This window comes from Hemiscyllium ocellatum, chromosome 32 (assembly GCF_020745735.1).
Source record: "Hemiscyllium ocellatum isolate sHemOce1 chromosome 32, sHemOce1.pat.X.cur, whole genome shotgun sequence".
NCBI lineage: Eukaryota > Metazoa > Chordata > Chondrichthyes > Orectolobiformes > Hemiscylliidae > Hemiscyllium > Hemiscyllium ocellatum.
In genome coordinates, this window is record NC_083432.1 from 16,541,695 (window position 1) to 16,565,230 (window position 23,536).

At 42.0% G+C, this 23,536-nt stretch overlaps 1 protein-coding gene across 5 annotated transcripts in view; it reads right to left on the reverse strand.

Moving 5' to 3' along the window:
- arhgap27l (Rho GTPase activating protein 27, like) overlaps positions 1 to 23,536 on the reverse strand; it is a 233,246-nt gene that overhangs the window by 39,951 nt on the left and 169,759 nt on the right. For all 5 annotated transcript variants that reach the window (XM_060849018.1, XM_060849015.1, XM_060849016.1 and 2 more), the window contains 4 exons: positions 18,768 to 19,169; positions 10,584 to 10,826; positions 6,888 to 6,968; positions 5,439 to 5,570 (listed from right to left, as the gene is read on the reverse strand). In XM_060849018.1, coding sequence (XP_060705001.1) covers positions 5,439 to 5,570; positions 6,888 to 6,968; positions 10,584 to 10,826; positions 18,768 to 19,169 — 858 coding nt within the window. The remainder of the gene's footprint in view (positions 1 to 5,438; positions 5,571 to 6,887; positions 6,969 to 10,583; positions 10,827 to 18,767; positions 19,170 to 23,536) is intronic.

The following is a 23,536-nucleotide window of genomic DNA, read 5'->3' on the forward strand; positions in this document are numbered from 1 at the left end:
GGAGGAAAGTTATGTATGGAGTCAGAGAAACTGGGGGAGATCCTTAACGAGTACTTTGCAATGGTATTCACCAAGAAAAGTGACATGACAGATGTGGAGGTTAGAGATAGATCTTTGAGTACTCTAGGCCAAGTCAGTATAAGGGGGGAGGAAGCTTTGGGTATTCTAAAAGGCATTCAGGTTGACAAGTCCTCAGGTCCAGATGGGTTCTATCCCAGATTACTGGTGGAAGCGAGAGAGGAAATAGCTGGGGCATCTTTGAACACGGATGAGGTTCCGACTGAGTGGTGAATTGTTAATGTTGTCTCCTTGGTTAAGGAGGGTGGCAGGGATAGTCCAAGCAATTATAGACCGTTGAGCCTGATGTTAGTGGTAGGGAAGCTGCTGGAGAAGATACTGAGGGATACAATCTATTCCCATTTGGAAAGAAAATGTGCTCATCAGTAATGGGCAGCATGGTTTTGTGCAGGGAAGGTCATGTCTTACAAACCTAATAGAATTCTTTGCGGAAGTGACAAAGTTGATTGATGGGGGAAGGGCTGTAGATGTCACATACATGAACATAAGTAAGGCACTTGATAAGATTCTCCATGGTAGGCTGATGGAGAAGATGAAGTCGCATGGGATCCAGGGTGTTCTAGCTAGATGGATAGAGAACTGGCTGGGCAACAGGAGACAGAGAGTGGTGTTAGAAGGGAGCTTCTCCAAATGGAGACCTGAGACCAATGGTGTTCCAAAGGGATCTGTGCCTGGACCAGATTGTTTGTAATATATATAAATGATTTGGAGGAAGGTATTGGTTGCCTGATTAGCAAGTTTGCAGATGACACCAAGGTTGGTGGAGTAGCAGATAGTGAAGGAGACTGTCAGAGAATACAGCAGAATATAGATAGATTGAAGAAATGGGTAGAGAAATGGCAGATGGAGTTCAATCTGGGCAAATGCGAGGTGATGCATTTTGGAAGATCCAATTCAACAACGAACCATACAGTAAATGGAAATATCCTGGAGAAAATTGATGCTTAGAGAGGTCTGGGCATTCAGGTCCATTGTTCCCTAAAGATGGCAACACAGGTCACTAAAGTGATCAAGAAAATACACAGCATGCTTTCCTTCATTGGACGGGGTACGGAGTACAAAAGTTGGCAGGTCATGTTACAGTTGTATAGGACTTTGGTTCTGTCGCATTTGGAATACTGTGTACAGTTCTGATTGCCACATTTTAAAAAGAATGTGGATGCTTTGGAGACGTTGCAAAGGAGGTTCACCAGGATATTGCCTGGTATGGAGGGCACTAGCTATGAAGAGAGGTTGAATAGATTAGGATTATTTCATTTGAAAGACGGAGTTAAGGGGGGACCTGATTAAGGTCTACAAAATCATGAGATGTATAGACAGAGTGGATAGCAAGAAGCTTTTTCCCTGAGTGACGAACTCAATTACTACGAGTCACGAGTTCAAAGTGAGGGGAAAGGTTTAGGGAAGATATGCATGGAAAATTCTTTATGCAGAGGATGCTGGGGGCCTGGAACACATTGCCAGTTGAGATGGGAACAACAGCGTCATTTAAGATGTATCTAGACAGATATGTGAATGGGCAGGGAACTGAGGGATACAGATCCTTGGAAAATAAGTGACAGGTTTAGATAGAGGATCTGGATCGGTGCAGTCTTGGAGGGTTGAAAGGCCTGTTCTTGTGCTGTAATTTTCTTTGTTCTTTGCACATTACTGAGCAAGCTTTGCACACAGTACAAAAGTAATGTTCACTAAATCAGAGATGGGTCCAGAATATTTGGAACTAAGTCAGGCCAATAAGTAGTCAATAAAATGATCATACTTGTGCCCCCAAGATCACTGCCTTCTGCACAGCTCAGGTGAATCACTACGAGAAACTCGAGCCATATAAAATGGTGTTTTGGTAGCTTCAAGATTCGGGTCCCTTGTGAATTCTCCCTTTTCTTCATCTGTAATTGATGGCCAAACTCCAGGTGTCTAAGCCCCAAAGTCTGGGATTCCTGGTTTAAATTGTCACTTCTTACTCTTATTTTGAACACACTGCATACTCTCCTCTCTGACTGCAATTTTGGTTATCACTGTTAATCGGCCCAATTTTAATCAAATCCACTCATAAGCACATAGTTAGGCTCAGGCCTAGCATCTCCATCTTTGACTTGATGCATTGAGAAAAAAAAATCTAATTATGCATCTTGGAATGGCTTAAGTCATCTTACTACTATAAATTTGTGATATAAAAGTTATTGTTGTTTAATGTTTAAGAGGAAGGGTGTCTGATAGCTGTAATCTACTGATTCATTGACCCAAAATTCTTTAAAAGGATATTTGCTAGAGAATCTGACCTGAGCTATTGTTTGAAACATGGAAATTATATGGCATAGAGGGAGGCCATTTGGCCCTCATATCTGTGCTGGCCAAAGAAGAGCAGTCCAGCCTAATCCTATTCTCCAGTTTAAATCCATCGCCCTGTAGGGTACAGCACTTTAACTAAATATCTAAGTTGTTCTTTTTTTCAAAAACTGATCCAGGGTTCCACCTCTACAACTATCATCACCTTTTAGGTGAAAATATGTCATCCCAACTCCCTCTAAAATCCTTCTAATCAATTAAATCAAATTGATGCCCTTGACTATTGACTTCTCTGGCCAATGGATTAGGACATTCCTAGCTGAGCCATTTATAATTTTACACACCTTAAGTAAACCTCTCCGCCTGCTCAGTTTCAACAAAACTAACCCCAACCTGTTTAATCTAGAATCCCAGCTAAAATTCTTCAAACCTGGTAACATCCTCACAAATCTCCTCTGTACTTCTTCAAGCCCAATCATATTTATCATGTAGTGACTAAAACTATATACAGTTGCCTAGAAATGGCCTATATTGTGTTTTATATCATTTAATATAATGTTCACCCTCCTGAGGGCTGGAGTGGAGCAGGCTGAAGGCCCAAGCAGAGTGGGATGGGATGGTTGTTGGACTGGGTACCAGTGTGGGCAGTCAGCGGCTTGCAAACCCAGTCAGACCACATATAGAAGCCCCTGTGCTGATCCACTGCAATGTAATGTTTATTTATAATCTGTTTATCTGACTGTAATATTTATCCTTTTAACTTTATTTCTTATTTTTCTTACTTACACTATGAATCCCTGTAAGGTATATAACTGTTTTTTCTTTATTTCTCTATTTTGTATCTAACATTTGTACTTAGGTACTTTGTCCCTAAGATGGCACCGTGAAAGATGACATGGTAAACCTTTCACTGTACTGTTGTACTTAATTCTAACTGAAACCAAATTCTATTTCTATGCTTCAGCTAATAAAGGAAAGTAATTGGTCCATCTTTTCAATCATCTTATCTGACTTGTTACTTATAGGAGTCTGTGGACATGCACTCCAAAGATTTTCTGTTTCTTTACACATCTAACCATTTACTGTGTATTCTTTGCATATTGCGTATTTTTGTTTGCCCTTCTCAAGTGCATTATCACATTTTCCACAATGAGTTCCAAATGCCACTTCTCTCTGTCTAAACACATCAGCAACCCTCTCACTCACCAGCAACTTTTGTATCATATGAAAATTTTGCAATCATGCCCCCTATATTTAAGTCAAAATCACTGATAGATATCATGAGAAGCAAGGGACTGAGAATTGAACTCTAACTGGGAATGCACAGACTTCCAGTTCCAAAAGCAACTGCTGACCATCATCTTTTATTAGTTCTGAATCAATTTGTTACTTGGCATTGGATCCTGCAGCTTTTTTTTTTCTGAACAGCCTGTTAAACGTTTGGTGAAAACCCATGTTAAATGCTTATAGTCTAACAGCTTTATTTGGAAGCACTGGCTTTAGGAGCACTGCTCCTTCATCTGATGGAGGAGCGTTGCTCTGAAAGCCAGTGCTTTCAAATAAATCTGTGGAATATAACCTGGCGTTGTGTGGTTTTTAACGTTGTACACCCCAGTCCAACACCAACATCTCCAAATCATGTTAGATGCATTAGCTTTATTGAATTTGTTGATTCTGTAACAAGGGACAATCAGGTTGGTTCAAATTGATTGACGTTGACAGATCCATGCCTTTAACCATGCCCAATGATATAGGGGGGGCGCTTGTGACACAGTGGTAGTGTCTCAACCACTCAGGCAAGACACCTGAATTCAAATCCCACGTGCTCCTGTAATGAGCAAGAAGTTGATAGAAAAGATCTAAACCTGATGATTTAAATGGTGCTTCAGAACATTTCCAATATTACGTCCTCCAACATACTGATCTGTACGTATCACAATCCCTTTCTTCTTAACCCACAATCTTAGTAGTTTTCCAATCCTCCAGCACACGTGAAAAATTATGGTCAGACCCTGAATTATTTTCCCTTGCTCCATTTAACAGAGTTTTTGACCTTGGGCATGGCTGATACTAGCCAGTTTGAATTCAGCGCATCTGGCAAGTAACAGTATTAAATACTGTGCAATTATCCTATCTCGAAACAGCACTTCCCTTAAGTGTGATTTAGTATCAGGAAAATTCATCAAACGTACCCGTAAAAGGTCCATGACAACAGTAACGGTTACATCAAGTCCTCACAATGATTGTAAACTCAAGCAGGTGTAAGTGACCATGGCCTCCAATTACAATGGCCAGTGCTCTGCGAGGTTGTGCAGTGTCTGCTGGTCATGTAAAGGGAAACGAGTGATGGCTAACCTACACCACAACAAGGCATTGGAGTCGAACAGCTCAGTCAAATGATCCAAGCAACCACTCTCAAAATGACAGTGAAATGGGCCAGAGTCACAACTGAATGACGGCCTTCCCATGGTCCTTCATCTGGGAGGACAAGAAGAAAATTTAAACCCCTCACTTTGTTTCTTGACAGTATGTGTTCACACATACAGTCAATCTTTTCATGTGGGTTGGAACACTTTTTTTGTTCCATATTGAGTGAATCAAGGCCAGAACAATGAAAAGTCTCTTAGACTTGATGAATTCAGAGAGAGATTTGAGCACCTATTTTAAAACTTTGCCCGCTCCCATTTCTAGATTTCCCCACAAGATAAAATATCCTCGCAGCAAGTGCACCCTCCAGTCCTCTCGATCTTTTTTACTCCTGAACAGAGGCCTTTCTCAGCTACTTTTCAAATGTTTGTCTGCCTCTGTAGTTGCTTGTCTTCACACTACCTCATCATTTCATTACCTTAACGATATCTCAGAGGAGCAGCTCATGTCCAATGCCAGCAACTCCAGTAAAGCCAGCATTGGGTTTGCTGGGTCAGTCTAGTTCTCAGTTGCAAGGTGCCTTCCATAGGGATGAGACGGTACTGACCAAACTCACCTCAAGTCGAACACAACTGTCCCATCCAGTCCTCGTCAGAAAGGTTAAATCAAGCTAAAGGTTCTGTGAATTTATTCACTCCTTCACTCACCTTCTCCTCTGTATTGGAGCGCACTGATAGAACTGGCTTCAGTGTGAGGCCATGGCGCCAGTTTGAGAAAACAAAATTTCCTTCTTGATCCACTCCATTCCCTGCATTGAGTTGACTGGGGGGAGTTCCATACTGAAGGAGTAAGGGAAAACATCAGTATTTCACCTGGGCAAACAGGAAAAAATAGCCTAAAGTAATAAAACACTAAGTGCTGGAGAAACTCGGCAGGTCTAGCATATCTGTGGAGAGTGAAACAGAGTTAATGTTGAGTCCTGTCATGATCCTTTTCCTGAACAGTTCTGAAGAACAGTTAGAACGGGCTCTAAATGTTAAATTTATTTCTTTCCATAGATGCTGCCATATCTGTGGAGCTTTTCCAGTGTTTCTTATTTTTATTTCAGCAGCAACAGTTGGGGGGGGGGTTAGGAGGTAAAACTATACACAGAGCAGTTAAGTGAAAGAATGAATCAGAGGAATTGGGAGACAGTCAAACCTAACTGGCTTTAATGGCTGGGTCAACAGTATTCCCAGAGCCCTAGCGGAACTCACCAGGATACTGGGAGGGAACAGGAATTTGACCGTAGGAACCTACAATGGGGGACAACAGTGCTGGAGGGTCAGGTTTCCTTGTACGGCCCAGGACAACCACTACTAGTATTTTACCAACAATGGAGCAGTATCGAAGTGCCCACCTTGGGTCAACTGAGGCCCATAAGCAACCAATGTCTGGTCACATGATGTCCACCTGGTCCCTAATCATTCAACTGGGGTGATGGACCACTGCTTAAACCTCAAATTCTGATCATTTTAATCGGAATCTTGGTGACCTTACGGAAGTGTTCTCCTCATTACAGTAGGGATCAGTGCACGAACTGTGGCAAGGACCAACACCAAGCATTCTTTTTAGGTATGCCATTGTTGTCATCTTTCTACCTTCATTCACCTTCTTTGGAGTGAATAATCTGATGTAGGGGAGGACTTCTCAGACTGATTAACAATCTGTGATCATGTATGCTCCTATGATGGCTGTAGACATTTTATATCAGGCTATGGAGTTGGTTATCTTGCAAAGCAGGAGGATTTTATGGGCTCTCTCATCTCATACAAGATTTACCCAAACTCACTGAAGTATTTCCCAGTGGACCTAATCCAGAGTTTCAGCTTGATCAGACATTCTGAAATGGGGTTCGAACCCTGTTCAGACAGCTGCAAAGCTACCACTGAACACAGAAATACACAGTAATGTACTGAAATGTGTTTCATACTGAATACAAGTGGTTAGTCCACAAGACAATGACAACTACTCTTCAAAAGACAATACACAGTGAGGTACTTTGATTCAGCCATCTGAAAAGGGGAAGATATGAAGAGTAGTGTCTCTTCATAAATGTCAGTATTTAAGAAAACTCCTTCACAGCATAATATTCAATACTTGTGGAAATCCCTTACCTGAGGAAGTTCCCACTCAGATTTGGCTCCTTCTGGATTATAGTAATAGAACTTGCCATTGCTGTCAACATGCCTTATCCACTGAGAGGAATGACAAAACAAAATTGAGGTCACACAGTATCACTTGCTTAATACAAAAGGTGGCAACTCTATAGGGAAATTAACTACTAAAGCCATTGTTCGAATAACTATAAAATTAAAAGCACAGAAGTCAAGATGCTGAGACTGATGCAGAATTGCGAACAGACCCACTAAACTAGTCTCAGCGGAGTTTAAGAGCTACAAGTCCAGTTACAACATAACAGCCATACAGCTCTCCATGTTAACTTATAGTACAGACTCCACACACTTTTAAAGCAATGCGCCTCACCTGTACATTTGAACATACATATAAACCCAGTGTTCTTTCATCAGCATTATTTTAACTTTAAAATGGATGTGGAACAGTGCTACTTGGTTACAATGTGTGCAAAAATCACTAAGATAGCAGGCCAGATTGATAGAATAATAAAGAAAGGTATACAGGATAATAGACTTGATAAATAGAAACACTGAACACAAAGCAAGAATGTTAGGATGAACTTTGATAAAACACTGGTTCAACTTCGAAAAGAATACTGTGCCAGTTCCTAAAGTACTGCATGCAAGCAAGGATAAGCAGTTTAGAGGGGGTACAGAAATTCTTGTGGATTATTGTAAACTTACAGGCTGTTAAATTCACTGGCTGGGCCAACATTTATTGCTCATCTCTTGAGAAGATGGTGGTAAACTGCCTACATTTGCCCACTTTTAGACGACAGGATTACAGGAGCCAAGTGGACCTCGTGAAACCTGATGTAGTAAGCAAGTTAATGTTGGGTATGTGCTGTCTGGTAGCACCATCAATGGCACCTCACATTACTTTGCTAATGATTGAAAGTAGACAGACAGAATGCTTAATGGGAGGGATGGATTGGTCCTGCTTATGTGGACAGGACATAACTGGACAATTATCTACATTTCTGGGTCGATGCCAGTGTTGTAACTACCATAACAACTTGGCTGGGGGTACATTCTGAATTCTACTTCTGGAGCACAAGTCGTCAATATTATTACTGGAATGAACCCATAGCACCACAGTATTTAATATTCTCAACCTTTTCTTGATGTCATGAAGTAAAACTTAAATTGGCAGAAGGCCTGCATCCATGATGCTGGGAACTTCAGCAGGACACTGACATGGATCATCCACTCAGCACCTCTGCCCGAAGACTTGTAAATATTTCAGCGTCCACTTTTGCACTGACGTATCTTCCATCACTGAGGATGTTAATATTTGTGAGGCCTCCTCCTCCAGTGAATTATTTAATTGTCCACCACCATTCACAATTGGATGCGGAAGGACTGCAGAGCATATAGCCAATTCATTGGTTGCAGAATTGCTTGGCTCCGTGCATCACTTGGCTCCAATGCTGCTTGGTTGGTACATTGCCTTGTGTTGAAGCTTCCCTTGGTTGAAGGCTCATTTTTGTATCTCTGCTTCTGCTCCTGGTATGCCTTCCTGCTTACGCCAGTGAAGCAAGGTTGACCTTCTGGCTTGAGGGTAAGCGCAGAATGGCAGTGTGATGGACCGTGAGCTTGCAGATTATGGTTGAATAGAATTCTGATCTGCGTATCTAAAGATGGGACTTTGTCTTCGCAAGGACTGTCATGGATAGATCTGTCTGTTACAAGTAGATAGGTGAGCTTGAGATCAAATCCATTTTCCCCTCTTATTGGTTGCTTCAACACCTATCATAGGTCCAGTCCAGCAGATATACCCTTTAGCACTGGGCCATCTCAGTCAGTAATGGGGTTGCTGAGCAACTCATAGTAGTGGATATCGAAGTCAACCACACAAAGTACAGTCTGTGCCCTTGCCATTCTCAGTATTTCTCCATAAGGCCCTCAACAGATGAAGATGTGTGGTAGGTGGGCATTGCAGATAGTCTGCTTGCCCATGTTTGACCTGATGCCATGAGCTGGACCAGATGCTGGAGATCAGAGCTGAAAATGTGTTGCTGGAAAAGCACAGCAGGTCAGGCAGCATCCAAGGAGCAGGAGAGTCGACGTTTTGGGCATGAGCCCTTCTTCAGGAATGAGGAAAGTGCGTCCAGCAGGCTAAGATAAAAGGTAGGGAGGAGGGACTTGGGGAGGGGCATTGGAAATGCGATAGGTGGAAGGAGGTCAAGGTGAGGGTGATAGGCCAGAGTGGGGGTAGCGGCGGAGAGGTCAGGAAGAAGATTGCAGGTTAGGAAGGTGGTGCTGAGTTCGAGGGATTTGACTGAGACAAGGTGGGGGGAGGGGAAATGAGGAAACTGGAGAAATCTAGGTTCATCCCTTGTGGTTGGAGGGTTCCTAGGCGGAAGATGAGGTGCTCTTCCTCCAGCCGTTATGTTGCTATGGTCTGGCGATGGAGGAGTCCAAGGACCTGCATGTCCTTGGTGGAGTGGGAGGGGGAGTTGAAGTGTTGAGCCACGGGGTGGTTGGGTTGGTTGGTGCGGGTGTCCCAGAGGTGTTCTCTGAAACGTTCCGCAAGTAGGCGGCCTGTCTCCTCAATACAGGAGGCCACATCGGGTGCAGCGGATGCAGTAAATGAGGTGTGTGGAGGTGCAGGTGAATTTGTGGCGGATATGGAAGGATCCCTTGGGGCCTTGGAGGGAAGTAAGGGGGGGGAAAAGTGTGGGTGCAAGTTTTGCCTCTCTTGCGGTTGCAGGGGAAGGTGCCTGGAATGGAGGTTGGGTTGGTGGGGGGTGTGGACCTGACGAGGGAGTGGTCTTTTCGGAAAGCTGATAGGGGAGGGGAGGGAAATATATTTCTGGTGGTGGGGTTCGTTTGGAGGTGGCGGAAATGACGACGAATGATACGCTGTATCTGGAGATTGGTGGGGTGGTAGGTGAGGACCAGTGGGGTTCTGTCCTGGTGGCGATTGGAGGGTACGATGTATGTGGAGGTTGGTGGGGTGGTAGTACGATGTATGTGGAGGTTGGTGGGGTGATGACATGACACTTCATTGGATCCACAGTTCCAGGCATATGGAACTTCGATTACACGGATAGGTTGGGGACTGGATAGAGTGTATAGAAATTGTTGCCAATTGTTTTAAGGGTTGAGAACCAAAAAAAGACTGATTTAAAGTACAAATGGACCAATAGTGAAATGAGAGAAAAAGTATTTCTAGTCAGAGAGAGATTAGGATTTGGAATGTGCGGCCTGACAGCACAGTGAAGAAAGATTCAATTTTGTGATTTTCAGAAGAGAATTGGATAAGCACCAGAATGGAGAATAACTGCAGGTCTGTGGGAAAAGAGCAAGTATTAGAAATAGTGGAACTGCTTTTGCAGACAATTGGCACCGACAGGACGGGCTAAATGACCTCATTCTAGGATTCTACCACGAGCCCAGCCAGGAGCAGGACTGGGCTTTCCATTTTCTCCTAATATTTGAAATAAGGGCATAATTTGCATTCTTTGGTCCATTAATGCAAAATGTATATTTCATAATTTATTTTAAATGGGCTAATTATGAAACTAAGGGACAAAATACGATTACATAAAGCATTGCTAAATTGGTCGATCATGGTGTCAATTTGAAACCATAGTCTCTGGGGAAAAAGAAAGGCTTTCAGAATAGAAAGTGATACATTTCACATGCAACTGATACAAAAATGTTTCTCACTTTTTCTTGCGTAACTTCACTGGTATAAAGCAGCTGTCCATCTTGGTCCAGCTCAGAGGACCAGCCTGGGGGGGTCTGTGGTTCTATCGGTTGGTATAATGGTGAGTCCACTGGTGACTGTGGCTCACTGTACTCATCCTGTGACCAGGCTGATGGCTGCCGCCGATGACCCAAGTATGATCCAATGTGAGCTGGAGGGCTCTCCTCAATGAATTCTGGGTAATCCTCTTCTGGAGTAGGAGGCTGAAAGAAATACAGAGGAGTGAGCTTTCACCATCAAAATGCAAGATAAACTTCAAAGGTATGAATGCATAAACAATCAACTGGAAACAGTAACTATATAAGTATAAATTGAGAAGATCAAATATTACACATGGAACAATTTGGGGGGACCGGATTGCATTGCATTGTTCCTGCCAATTTCTTCCTGTTTCAATTCCTTTTTATACTGATTTATAAAGAATCCATTTCCTGTTCCCTTCTCCTAAAGACTGTACCTACTTGCTGGGATATTATTCCAGTAAAAAGTGAAGTCTGCAGATGCTGGAGATCACAGCTGAAAATGTGTTGCTGGTTAAAGCACAGCAGGTCAGGCAGCATCCAAGGAACAGGAAATTCGACGTTTCGGGCCAGAGCCCTTCCTGATGAAGGGCTCTGGCCCGAAACGTCGAATTTCCTGTTCCTGGGATATTATTCCACACAACTGACTGTCCTCGATGCATATCACACTTCTGTGGTCAAACATCCTGGTGTCATTCATTACACCCACTTAGGTATTGTTCACATTCATAACTTTAGAGTGTCACTTGACTGCTCCATCATGGGAAGAGTTGCAGACAACATCCTGATGAAGGGCCTTTGCCCGAAACGTCGATTTCGCTGCACTTTGGATGCTGCCTGAACTGCTGTGCTCTTCCAGCACCACTGATCCAGAATCTGGTTTCCAGCATCTACAGTCATTGTTTTTACCTCATCCACATTCCCAGCAAGGCATAGACTTCAAATATTCTAACTTCCTACCCAAGGGAAACTGGTCCTAAATGTAACATCGCAGCTGCAGCTAGACATAAGACGAGCTAATTCAGAAGTCATGAATCTGTCAATGAAGAGATTTCATTAACAACATTTGAGGATTCATTGATTGTGGATAGGGGCTCATTTGCAAAGACTAATTTTTTTAAAAAAAAGATAGGGTCAGCAAAGAGTCATTTGGGGCATGTTTTCAAACATGAACATGGCGTGGTTTAAGCACATAGTATTGACAAGCATACATGTGCACTCAGTTCATCCTCTGCCTTTGAGAAAGCCCCTTTGAAGGGACCAGTGTGACAATAGAAACACTGATTCTACTGCCTTCTTGAAAAGCCTCTGAATTCTCAACAATTCCTGAACTCACTGAATGGCATATCGAGCCGTTCATAGCTTATCCTTTTTACTTTCAAAAATTAATGATTACTGGTCAAAGTATTTTCTTTAATTCGTGTATTAGCAAATGGCCTACTAATAAGAGTGATTATTTACACTGTGATACTTCGAATTAGAAGTTGATCTGAGTTACATCTTTGCCAAATAAGTTCTGATTTCACAATAAATCTATAATTATGGTGCTTATTAAAGAAACCTAACTACTTTCAAAATTGTAATTCTAATACAGATCAACTAAATAATTGGTAATTGGGTAAAGCATTTAAATTCATGTTGTGACTAGACAGAGACAATTCACTCTTCGATCTAGCTATTAACATTTTGAATTTGATGCATATGACCCAGTAATGAGGAAAGCTCGTAGGAATTTGAGGAGCTGAGTGCGTCATTTGTGTACCACCTGTCTGTAGCCTATGCATGTAGTAAATACAATTATGTCACACAAATGACAATTTTATTCACTTTTGTAATGTAGGTATTGCTGCAAAGATGAATATTTGTAACCCATGTGTGAATGCTCTTGAGAAAACAGTGATTCGTATTCATGAACACACTTTAGACTAAGTGATGTGATGATACTATGACTTTAAAAGGTCTATTTTGTCCTTTTTTTATGAAGAGATGCTTTGAGGCAGAGGAACTGAGCTGTCCATTTGAATCCAATCAGGTAAACAGCTTGCGAGGCCTTGTATTTTTTAAAACGATGGAACAATAAAAGCAGCCTGAATAGGGGAGATCAATCTCCACTAGGGCCAGGATTTTTAGTTTCAGTTTCTTAGTAGCAGATGCTGGGTTTGGAAGCTGCAGTACATCTCTCCCTGCTACTCTCTCTCTCTCTCTCACACACACACACACAGAGTTTTCCTTTGATGTGCTTCCTCTCTCTGTTACAGCTAAAAGCTGAGGGTTCTCTTTCTGCTGCTGGAATTGCATGAGATTATCTATTTTTCAGAATTTGCCTCTGCCGCAAGTGTGTTTATGGGATGTTACTATATTGGAACAGTTAGTGTTTGGTAGTTGAATAAGCTATTACTCTGTTAGGTTTTCCAAAAGAATTAAGTTATTTGGATTCTTTCTTGTGTTTTTTTTAAAGCTATAATGTATGAATAAAATGAGTTTTGCTTCAAGACTTGTAGTTTGATCAATCGACTTGCATCCGGATTGCAACTCCTGGCACTTAACTTTAAAATAAGAAAAAGATAGGGTCAAGACTATCATCTTAATATATTCAGAGGGAATTAGGAAAGGTCCATAACATTAAAACTAAACTTCCTTCTAAATGTGGCAATCCAAAACCTGAATCAGACATTCGTATTTCAATTGGTTTGGAATTGAACAGGCACCATATTATCTTACTAATTTTGTGCTGTGTCAGGTTCCAGCACATAAAAACAGAACTCATTGTGTTAATGCTACTTGTATTGTTTCAATGAAGCAGACTTTAGAGAAAACTAACCACCATACTGACATTTTCACATGTTGGTTTTAAGGTTTCAGATTTTGGGATTTGAGATCAAGGATTAAGTTTATTTTTTCCCTGTGGAAAATACTTGGTATGTGAGATTGCAAATGGGACAGCTAATTTGGTACATCAGAGCGGCGCAGGGACTCAGTGGTTAGCACTGCTGCATCAAAGAACCAGGGACGCGGGTTCGAATCCTGCCTTGGGCAACTTTCTGTGTGGAATTTGCACATTCGCCCTGTGTGGGGGTAGGTTTCTTCCGGGTGCTCCGGTTTCCTCCCACAACCCAAAGATGTGCAGGTTAGGTGAATTGGCCATGCTAAACTGCCCATAGTGTTAGGTGCGTTAGTCAGGGTAAGTACAGGGTAGGGGAACGGGTCTGGCTGGGTTAATCTTTGGAGGACCGCTGTGAACTTGTTGGGCTGAAGAGCCTGTTTCCATACTGTAGGGAATCTAATCTGGCATTTTAAACAGTGTGTCATCAACAGATGTGATAACAGTCCCTGAAAACTTTAGTCAAACTTGCTGTGTGTTATATTTGAGATGAGGAGAATTTTCTTCACCTCGACAGCAAATGTTTCATCTAAGCTGCATGTGAGCAGCAGGTCTGATGTTCCAAGCACAGCAATCAGTGTCAGCATGTCAATCTCAGAATTGACATCCGATTCTGGAAATCCAGAAGCTATTTCCCTGCAAAGACCTCGGAGGAACAGTTAGTAAGAAAATTAGAAGGAATATTGCCAGAGAGTGTGGTGAGCCTGTGGAATTCTCTACCACAGAACAAGTTACTAAATTGGATGATCAGCCATATTGCGTAGGATCAAAATGGCCTCATCCTGCCCCGATTATTTCTGTTTCAATGCTTCTCAACAGTCGTGATGCATGTTTATATTTGTTCACAGGATGTGGGTGTCACTGGTTAGGTCAGCATTTATTGCCCATCCTAACTACTCTGCAGGTGGTGACGGTGAGTTGCCATCTTGAACCATTGCAGTCCATGAAGGGCAGGTACATCCACATTGATGCAGGAGTTTGACTTGGTGACAGTTGAAGAAATAGTTGAGACACAGGATTATGAAAGTCATTTTTTTTTAAAAAAATGAATTCTTGGAGTGTTGACATTCCTAACAAGGACAGCAATTATTGGCCAACCCTTGAGATGATGATACACCTTCTTGGGTGGTTTCGGTCCAGATGGTGAAGGGACTATCGCAATGCTGTTATGTAGGGAGTTCCAGGAATACTGCAGAGTGAAAAGTGAATAACAATAAATGTCTGAGTCAATGTTGTTGGTCTTGGAGGGAAACCAGGACAGAATGGTGCTCAGATATACTTAATGCCCTTGTCCTTTCAAGCAGTGGACATAGGTGGTTTGACAAGTCAATGAAGTCTCAGCAAGTTGTTGCAATGCAGAATCAATACGTACTGCTGGTGAAGCAAGTCAATGGTTAACCCGACAAATGCTAGCCCTAACTTTCTTTTGTTTCATTAGTTTGTCTCTGGCTCTACTTGAGGCATTGTTTAGGTCTTCAACAACTGAGAAAGTAAGTGACAAACAATTTAAGAAGTCACAAGTAAGAAGTCTTTCATATTTATATTCCACGACCTCTGTCCCATAACATAATAGAAAAGAACATGAAAGAAACTGCTCCACTATTTTGACCTTTTAAAGTTAACAAATGATTTTCAGATGGAGATTCAATTATTTTTTGAAATAGAAGCATGAGACTTTAAAAACAAAGTACAATAAAACACACATTGCAGCACATGTCAAATCAATTCATCACCTGAATAATTACCATGTGTAACAATTCTGGACATAAAAAGATGGAATTGAATGGTTTTACTTTAGAATTAGGACACCGATGTCCAGGAAATATTTTTATTAATTCACAAATAATTTCTTATATCCAGAGGGACAAATACGGACAAATTTAAAGGGAGCACAGAGGTTCCCTCACAGCCCAACCGAATTATAAATCTCCCAAATTAAAAAGGGAAGCCAAGAAGTCAATGCAGGCAAATGTGGTATAAGGTTCAATTAAAATGAGTCAGGATAAGATGATTAAATAGGCTGGAGTTTTCAAAAGTTAACAGGCCAGGGAGTGTGAAACAGATTAGTATGGGATATCATTAAGCTTTTTTGTGTAAAAAGAATTCAAATCAAAACCAGACAGATTTATTGCAGGTGTTATTGAATAGTTGTCGAAGGTTCCGGGATTTAGATGTTTCAGGAAAAACAGAGAAAATGATAAAAGATAGGGAGTTGGGGCACTGCTAGTCAAGGACAGTATTACGGTTGCAGAAAGAACATTTGAGGACTTGTCTACTGAGGTAGTATGGGCTGACATTAGAAACAGGAAAGGAGAGGTCACTCTGTTGGGAGTTTTCTATAGGCCTCCAAATAGTTCCAGAGACGTAGAGGATGAGATAGCAAAAATGATCCTCGATAGGAGTGAATGAGACAGGTAGTTGTTATGGGGGACTGTACCTTTTCAAATATTGACTGGGAATACTATAGATCAAGTACTGTAGATGGGTCAGTTTTCGTCCAATTTGTGCAGGAGGGATTCCTGACACAGTATGTAGGCAGGTTGACAAGGGGTGAGGCCACATTGGATTTGGTATTGAATAATAAACCTGGCCAGGGTTAGATTTGGAGGTAGGTGAGCATTTTGGTGATAGTGACCACGATTCAGTTATGTTTACTTTACTGATGAAAAGGGATAGGTACGTACCACAGGGCAAGAGATATAGCTGGGGGAAAGGCAATTAGGCAAGATTTAGGATGCATAGGATGGAGAAGGAAACTGCAGGGGATGGGCACAATTGAAACGTGGAGCTTATTCAGGGACCAGCGACTGCAGGTCCTTGTTAAGTATGTACCAGTCAGGCTGGGAGGATGTTGTTGAGGATGGGAGCCCTCGTTTACTAAGGAAGTTGAAGCTCTTGTCAAGAGGAAGGCGGCGGCTTACGTTAGAATGGGATGCGATGGCTCAGTTAGGGCGCTTGAGAGTTACAAGTTAGCCAGAAAAGATCTAAAGAGAGAGCTACGAAGAGCCAGGAGGGGACATGAGAAGTCATTGGCAGATAGGATCAAGGAAAACCCTAAGGCTTTCTATAGGTATATCAGGAATAAAAGAATGACTAGAGTAAGATTTGGGCCAATTAAGCATAGTAGTGGGAAGTTATGAGTGGAGTCAGATGAGATAGGGGAAGTGCTAAATGAATATTTTTCATCAGTATTCACATAGAAAAAGACAATGTGGTCGAGGAGAATCCTAAGATACAATCTACCACACGAGATGGGATTGAGGGACATGGATGGTGGTGTTGGCAATTCTGGAAAGTGTAAAAATAGCTAAGTCCCCTGGGCCGGATGGGATTTATCCTAGGATTCTCTGAGAAGCTAGGGAAGAGATGGCCAAGCCTTTGGTTTGATCTTTATGTCGTCAATGTCTAAAGGAATAGTACTAGAAGACTGGAGGATAGCAAGTTTTGTTACCTTGTTCAAGAAGGGGAGTAGATATAACCTTGGAAATTACAGACCAGCGAGCCTTACTTCGGTTGTGGGTAAAGATTTGGAAAGGGTTATAAGACATAAGATTTATAATCATCTAGAGAGGAACAAAGTGATTAGAGTCAACAGAGTTTTGTGAAGGGTAGGTTGTGCCTCACAAACATTATTGAGTTTTTCAGAAAGTGACTAAACAGGTGGATGAGGGTAAAGCAGTCGATGTGGTGTATATGGATTTCAGTAAGGCCTTTGATATGGTCTCCCACTGTAGGCTATTGTACAAAATATGGGGGCATGGGATTGAGGGCGATTTAGCGATTTGGATCAGAAATTGGCTAGCTGTAAGACGACAGAGGGTGGTGGTTGATGGGAAATATTCATCATGGAGTTCAGTTACTAGTGGGGTACTGCATGAATCAGTTTTCAGGCCACTGCTGTTTGTAATATTTATAGATGACCTGGATGAGGGCATAGAAGGATGGGTTAATAAATTTGCAACTGACACTAAGGTTGGTAGAGTTGTGGATAGAGCCGAAGGATGTTGTAGGTTACAGAGAGACATAGAAAAGCTGCAGAGCTGGGCTTAGAGATGGCAAATGGAGTTTAATGCAGAAAAGTGTGAGGTGATTCACTTTGGAAGGAGTAACAGGAATGAAGAGTACTAGGCTAATGGTAAGATTCTTGGTACTGTAGAGGAGTAGAGAGAACTCGGGGTCCAGGTACATAGTTCCTTGAAAGTTGTCATCCAGGTTGATAGGGTTGTTAAGGAGGCATACGGTATGTTAACTTTTATTGGTAGAGGGATTGATTTTGGACCCATGAGATCATGTTGCAGCTGTACAAAACTCTGCTGCGGCCACTCTTGGAGTATTGCGTACTATACTGGTCACTGCATTATAGGAAGGATGTGGAAGCTTTGGAAAGGGTTCTGAGGAGATTTACTAGGATGTTGCCTGGTATGGAGGGAAGGTCTTACGAGGAATGGCTGAGGGACTTGAGGCTGTTTTTGTTAGAGAGGAGGTGGTTGAGAGGTGTCTTAATTGAGACATATAAGATAATCAGAAGGTTAGATAGGGTGGACAGTAAGAACCTTTTTCCTTGAATGGCGATGGGTAGCACAGCTTCAAATTGAGGGGTGATAGATATCGGACAGATGTCAGAGATAGTTTCTTTACTCAGAGAGTAGTAGGGGCATGGAATGCACTGCCTGAACACTGGTGGACTTGCCAACTTTAAGGGCATTTAAATGGCCATTGGATAGGCATATGGATGAAAATGAAATAGCGTAGTTTAGATGGGCTTCAGATCGGCTCAACAGATCGGTGCACCATCGAGGGCCGACGGGCCTATACTGCGCTGTAATGTCCTATTGGACAGAAAAGGAGATTTTTAAAACATAATGAACATTGAAGTTCGGTGCACCACGTGAGGCTGTCAGGCCGCATGAGCTGTTAGTGTGGAAATATTCATCGAGAGCAAAACGGTATTCCATTTACTAATGTCAAGTGCTCAGGTATTTCTGCAACCCTATTCCACCAACAGTTATGTACACGTGGATTCAGTCTGTTTGAGCGGACACACCTAGTCCAGCAGTAAGATGGATTGGATGTGAGAGCCCCAGCACCTCTAGATTTTCATTTAACATTTTCACCTGTTAAAATTAATAGAGGGAAAATGCCGTGGACAGCTGTCATCTTTGACACCAGATTCACAATTCTATGCTCTTAGTGGATGAGGTTTCAGAGGCACACCTTCCAGCAAAAGAGAGGTGGTCACGTACCCTCTGGTCCCGGAGATTATCCATGTTCTCCGCCGTATCTTCCTCCTGCTGTTCTGGTCGTTCCCACGTGGTCTCTCCAGTTACAGGATTGTAGTAGTAGGTCTGCCCACTGATTTCATCAAGATGCGATTCCCATTCCACAAAGGGATTGCTTGTACTGGAAGTGCGGGAACGTGGGGTTTGTGGTTCCTTCCCGTCTGGGCTATCAAATGGGGAGTCCCAGGTAGTCTCCCCAGTCACCACGTTGTAGTAGAAGGGCTGTCCAGTTGCTTGATCAGTATGCGTTTCCCATTCTTCCAGGTGACTGGTCAAGTTATCGCTGAGACAAGATGGTTCCTCTGTGAGCTCCTGCCTCAGCTCTGTCAAATTCTGATACACCAACTCCGACTTCGCTTCAAATGCCTTTAAAACACAAAGAAATGAAACAAAATAAGATTCAGCTAATAGAGTTGAATTTTAAAAATAACCTGCACTTCAATAATACCTTTCATCACTTCAGGACCTACCATACCAAAGTAAACATCGGGTAAAGAATGTACAAATCTTAACATTACAACTTAATTTTGGAATTCTTAAAAGTCGATACTGAAGTGTAAGAAGAGAGAGAGAGAGATTGGATTGATGTTGTGCCATTACAGTATCATAAAGGTGCTTGAATAAATGCAAAATACTTCAAATGCTGGAAATCGGAAACAAAAACAGGAAGTGTTGGAGAAACGTAGCAAGTCAGGCAGCATTCTGTGGAGAGAGAAACTAAGGTAACGTTTTGACTCTTTGGAATTGATCCTTCAAAATGTTAAATCTGTCTGTCTGTCTGTCTCTCGCTCGCTCTCCCTCCCCACCACCGTCCCCCCCCCTCTCTGCCCCACCCCACTGGCAAGGGGATATACAGCCAATAGTTTACTTTTGGAAAACAGTTACTCTATTGGCAACAGACACAAGAGCCAATTTGCCAAATTCTACAAATACAGTTGATGAATGAGGCGGGAATGTTTTTTTTTGTTTAGGATACTGTTTGATGGAGGTATGTTAGCCACGATATTCTGAAAAGGTGCCACACAATGTTTACTTCCACCGTGCATTAGTGACTAGATACAAATCCAAAACACATGGGGATAGTACTTAAGAAAAGAATATTAATCTGAGTTAGGAGATCTGAGAGGCACAGGCTGCCACTATTACATTTAAAATTAACAGAAAATGCATTAAGCAGTTCAGAAAAGGTTTACTTGATTCATAGAATCCCTCAAGTGCGGAACATAAGAACCAGGAACAGGAGTAGGCCATCTGGCCAGTTGAGCCTGCACCATCATTCAATACAATCATGGTTGATCTTTTCATGGCCTCAACTCCACTTACCCGCCCTCCTTCCATAACCCTTAATTCCTTTACTGTTCAAAAAAGTAAACTTTAACTTTAAAAACATTTAATGAGGAAACCTCAACTATTTCCTGGACAGAAAATATCATAGATTCACAGCCCATTTGGTGAAGAAATTCCTTCTCAATTTGGTCCTAAATCTGCTCCACCTAATTTTGAGGCTATGGCCCTCGGTTCACCCGCCAATGGAAACATCATCTCGACTTCTATCTTATTCATTCCCTTCATAATTCTCTATGTTTCTATAAAACGCCCCTTCATTCCTCTAAATTCCAATGAACATAATCCCAGTCTACTCAGTCTGTCCTTGTAAGCCAACCCTCTCAACTCCGGAATCAACCTAGTGAAACTCTTCTGCAGCCCCTCCAGTGCCAGTACATCCTTTCTCATGTAAGATGACCAAAACTGCACGCAGAACTCCAGATGTGGCCTCACCAGCAGCTATACAGCTGCAACCTAACCTCCCTGTTTTTAAACGCAATCCCTTTGAGCAATGAAAGGCAAAATTCCATTTGCCTCTTTAATTCCCTGTTGCAACAGCAGATCAAACTTCTGTGTTCCATTCACAAGGACGCCCAGGTTCTTCTGCACGGCAGCATGCTGTAATTTTTTTTTTACCATTCAAATAATAGTCCTTTTTACTGTTATGCTTACCAGAATGGATGACTTCATATTTATTAATATTGTACTTCATCTGCCAGACCTTTGCCCACTCATTTAAATGCTCTATGTCCCTCTGCAAAGTTTCACAGTCCCCTGCCCATTTTGCCCTCCCATTCATCTGTGTGTCATCCACAAACTTTGATACACTACATGTGGTCCCCAACTCCAAATCATCAATGTAAATTGTGAATAATTGCAGTCCCAACATTGATCCCTGAGGCACACCACCAGTCACTGATCGCACTCATTTAACCCACTCTTTGCTTCCTGTTTGTCAACCAATCTTCTATCCATGCTAATACATTGTCCGTAACCCATCGTTATCTTATGCAGCAGCCTTTTGTGTGGCACTTTGCCTATTCCATCCATACCGACACTCTAAAGAACATCCGACCCAGATCTATCCCTTACCCTATCCCTATAAGCCTGCATTTCCCATGGTTAATCCAGCTAACCTATGTATCCTTGGACACTCGGCAATTTAGCACGGTCAATCCACCAAACCTGTACAACTTTGGACATCACTTCCAAGAGATCATTTTACGTGGAACTGTTTGAACACATTAGGTCTATATTCATTGGGGTACAGAAGAATGACTCATAGACTCATACAGAATCAGAGTCATACAGCAAGAAATACTTCATTTATTGGCAAGGTATCTCCAGTGAGTTGTTGAACATGTAGTAGGGATGGCAGCACCCAACATGTGAAGCATAGGTTCTTTCAGTTCACCAGAAGCCTGATCCATCACTGATAATGGACTATTATATTGCATAAAACACACAAAGCCACAGTCTACAATGAGGCTTGCAGAAGCTTCTCTTTCCTTTATAACATACAGATGTTTTCCCAGCCCTCTAATACAGGATTGCATAAACATCTTGTATTTGCTTACACATTTAATATCGTCAACCATCTCTTGGCCGCTCATAGGAAGCGTAATGAGACAAGACACTGAGTCATAAGGAGATATTAGAACAGGTAACCTAAAACTAGATCAAAACTGGATCAACACACTTAGGATAGAGATCAGAGAGGAGGAAGTCCTGAGAGGTGGTTAGGAGGAGGATGCCACCAAAGTCACTTGCTGGCTGCATTGAATTGACTTTAACCTACTAAAGCAGTTAACTATAAAATCAGATTGTATAGAATGGGAGTAGATTCTGATCTGTTAAATAAACATTGTCACATTAACAGATAAATCAAATCCCTTCACTTTTCATGGAACCTTTGCTATCATTACATCAGAGTCACATCAGTGGCAGCAGTTTTGACTTTTCTTAAGTTTCTATTTCTGGTACGACTGGACTTTGAGTTCTAATAATAGCTGTTCTCTGACCTACATTGCCAGGTTATACTTTGGGAGCTCCTGCACCAGACCTCCCTGTCCAACCTTCTTCCACATAGCAGCTTCTCAGCACCAAGCTCAACTCATCCTATCCTTTCTTGGTGCAGTTTAAACATATTCAGGAGGTGCAAGGCCAAGGATTCTGTTAAAATTGACTGCAATCACAGTCCCCATAAGACTTAAGCAGCTCCCCATTCCCCGGACACCCAATGACTCAAGACTTACATTAAAAGCTATAATTCTGAAATTACTGTAGAGAGGCCAGTATCTTGTTATTAATTTAGTCCCATTTGCCAGCATTTGGCCAATATCCCTTTAAACCCCTCCTTTTCATGTACCCATCCAGATGCCTTTGAAATGCTGTTGTAACAGCTTCCATTATTTCCTCATTCCATACATGCACCACCATCTGTGTGAAAACACTGCCCCTTAGATCCCTTTTAAATCTTTCCTCTCACTCTCAATCTATGCTGTCTAGTTTTGGATTCCCCTACCCCAGGAAAAGACCTTAACTATTCATCCTGTCCACGCCAGTCATGATTCTATAAACCTCGATAAGATCACCTTTCATCCTCCGACACTCCAGGGGAAATAACCCCAGCCTATTCAGCCTCGCCCTGTAGCTCAAATGTTCCAATCCCGGCAATATCCTTGTAAATCTTTTCAGAAGCCTTTCAGGTTTCACAATATTTTTCCTCTCGCAGGGAGACCAGAACTGTACGCAATATCCCTTGATTAGCTAATACCTCTTAGAGGTGGGGCTGCTCTGCAATTTGCTTTGAGTGGATGCGTGCGTGCGGTAGAAGACCCACCTCAAGCCGCTTAATGGCCTAGTGGCATTAAATGGCTGCTGGATGAGCCAGGAGCAAGCTCATCACCAATATCTACATGTGGAGTCAGGCCATCACTGCCAGTGTAAGAATTAGTCCACTGAAATAAACCCATTCCTAAAGACCTAAACTAAAGCAAAAGGTTGTTATACTGTTCATGCAAAACATGCAGAACCTAACTACAGAGGAGCTTTGATTATCCGAATGACACAGGCGGGGAGTATTTTGTTTGTACAATCGATTGCTGGATAGCACAGTTCAGCCAAGCATTGGGACCTTGTGATTTTTTGCAGCTAATCTGAAATCCGGATAATCGATATTCAGATAATCGAGGTTCCTCTGTTTTAATAAAGTTGCATTAAAACACATTTAAATTCAATCAAATACTTCAAAATAAAACATTTTGCTGAGCCAGGACACACAAATAGATCAGCCAGCAGAGACTTGCAAAATAGTTGCATTCAAATTTGCATTGCAGGGTAAAGTACTTCTATTAAATTCTGGATTTTTTTTCGGTATTCTTTCAAAACAGCATCAAATTTCTCAC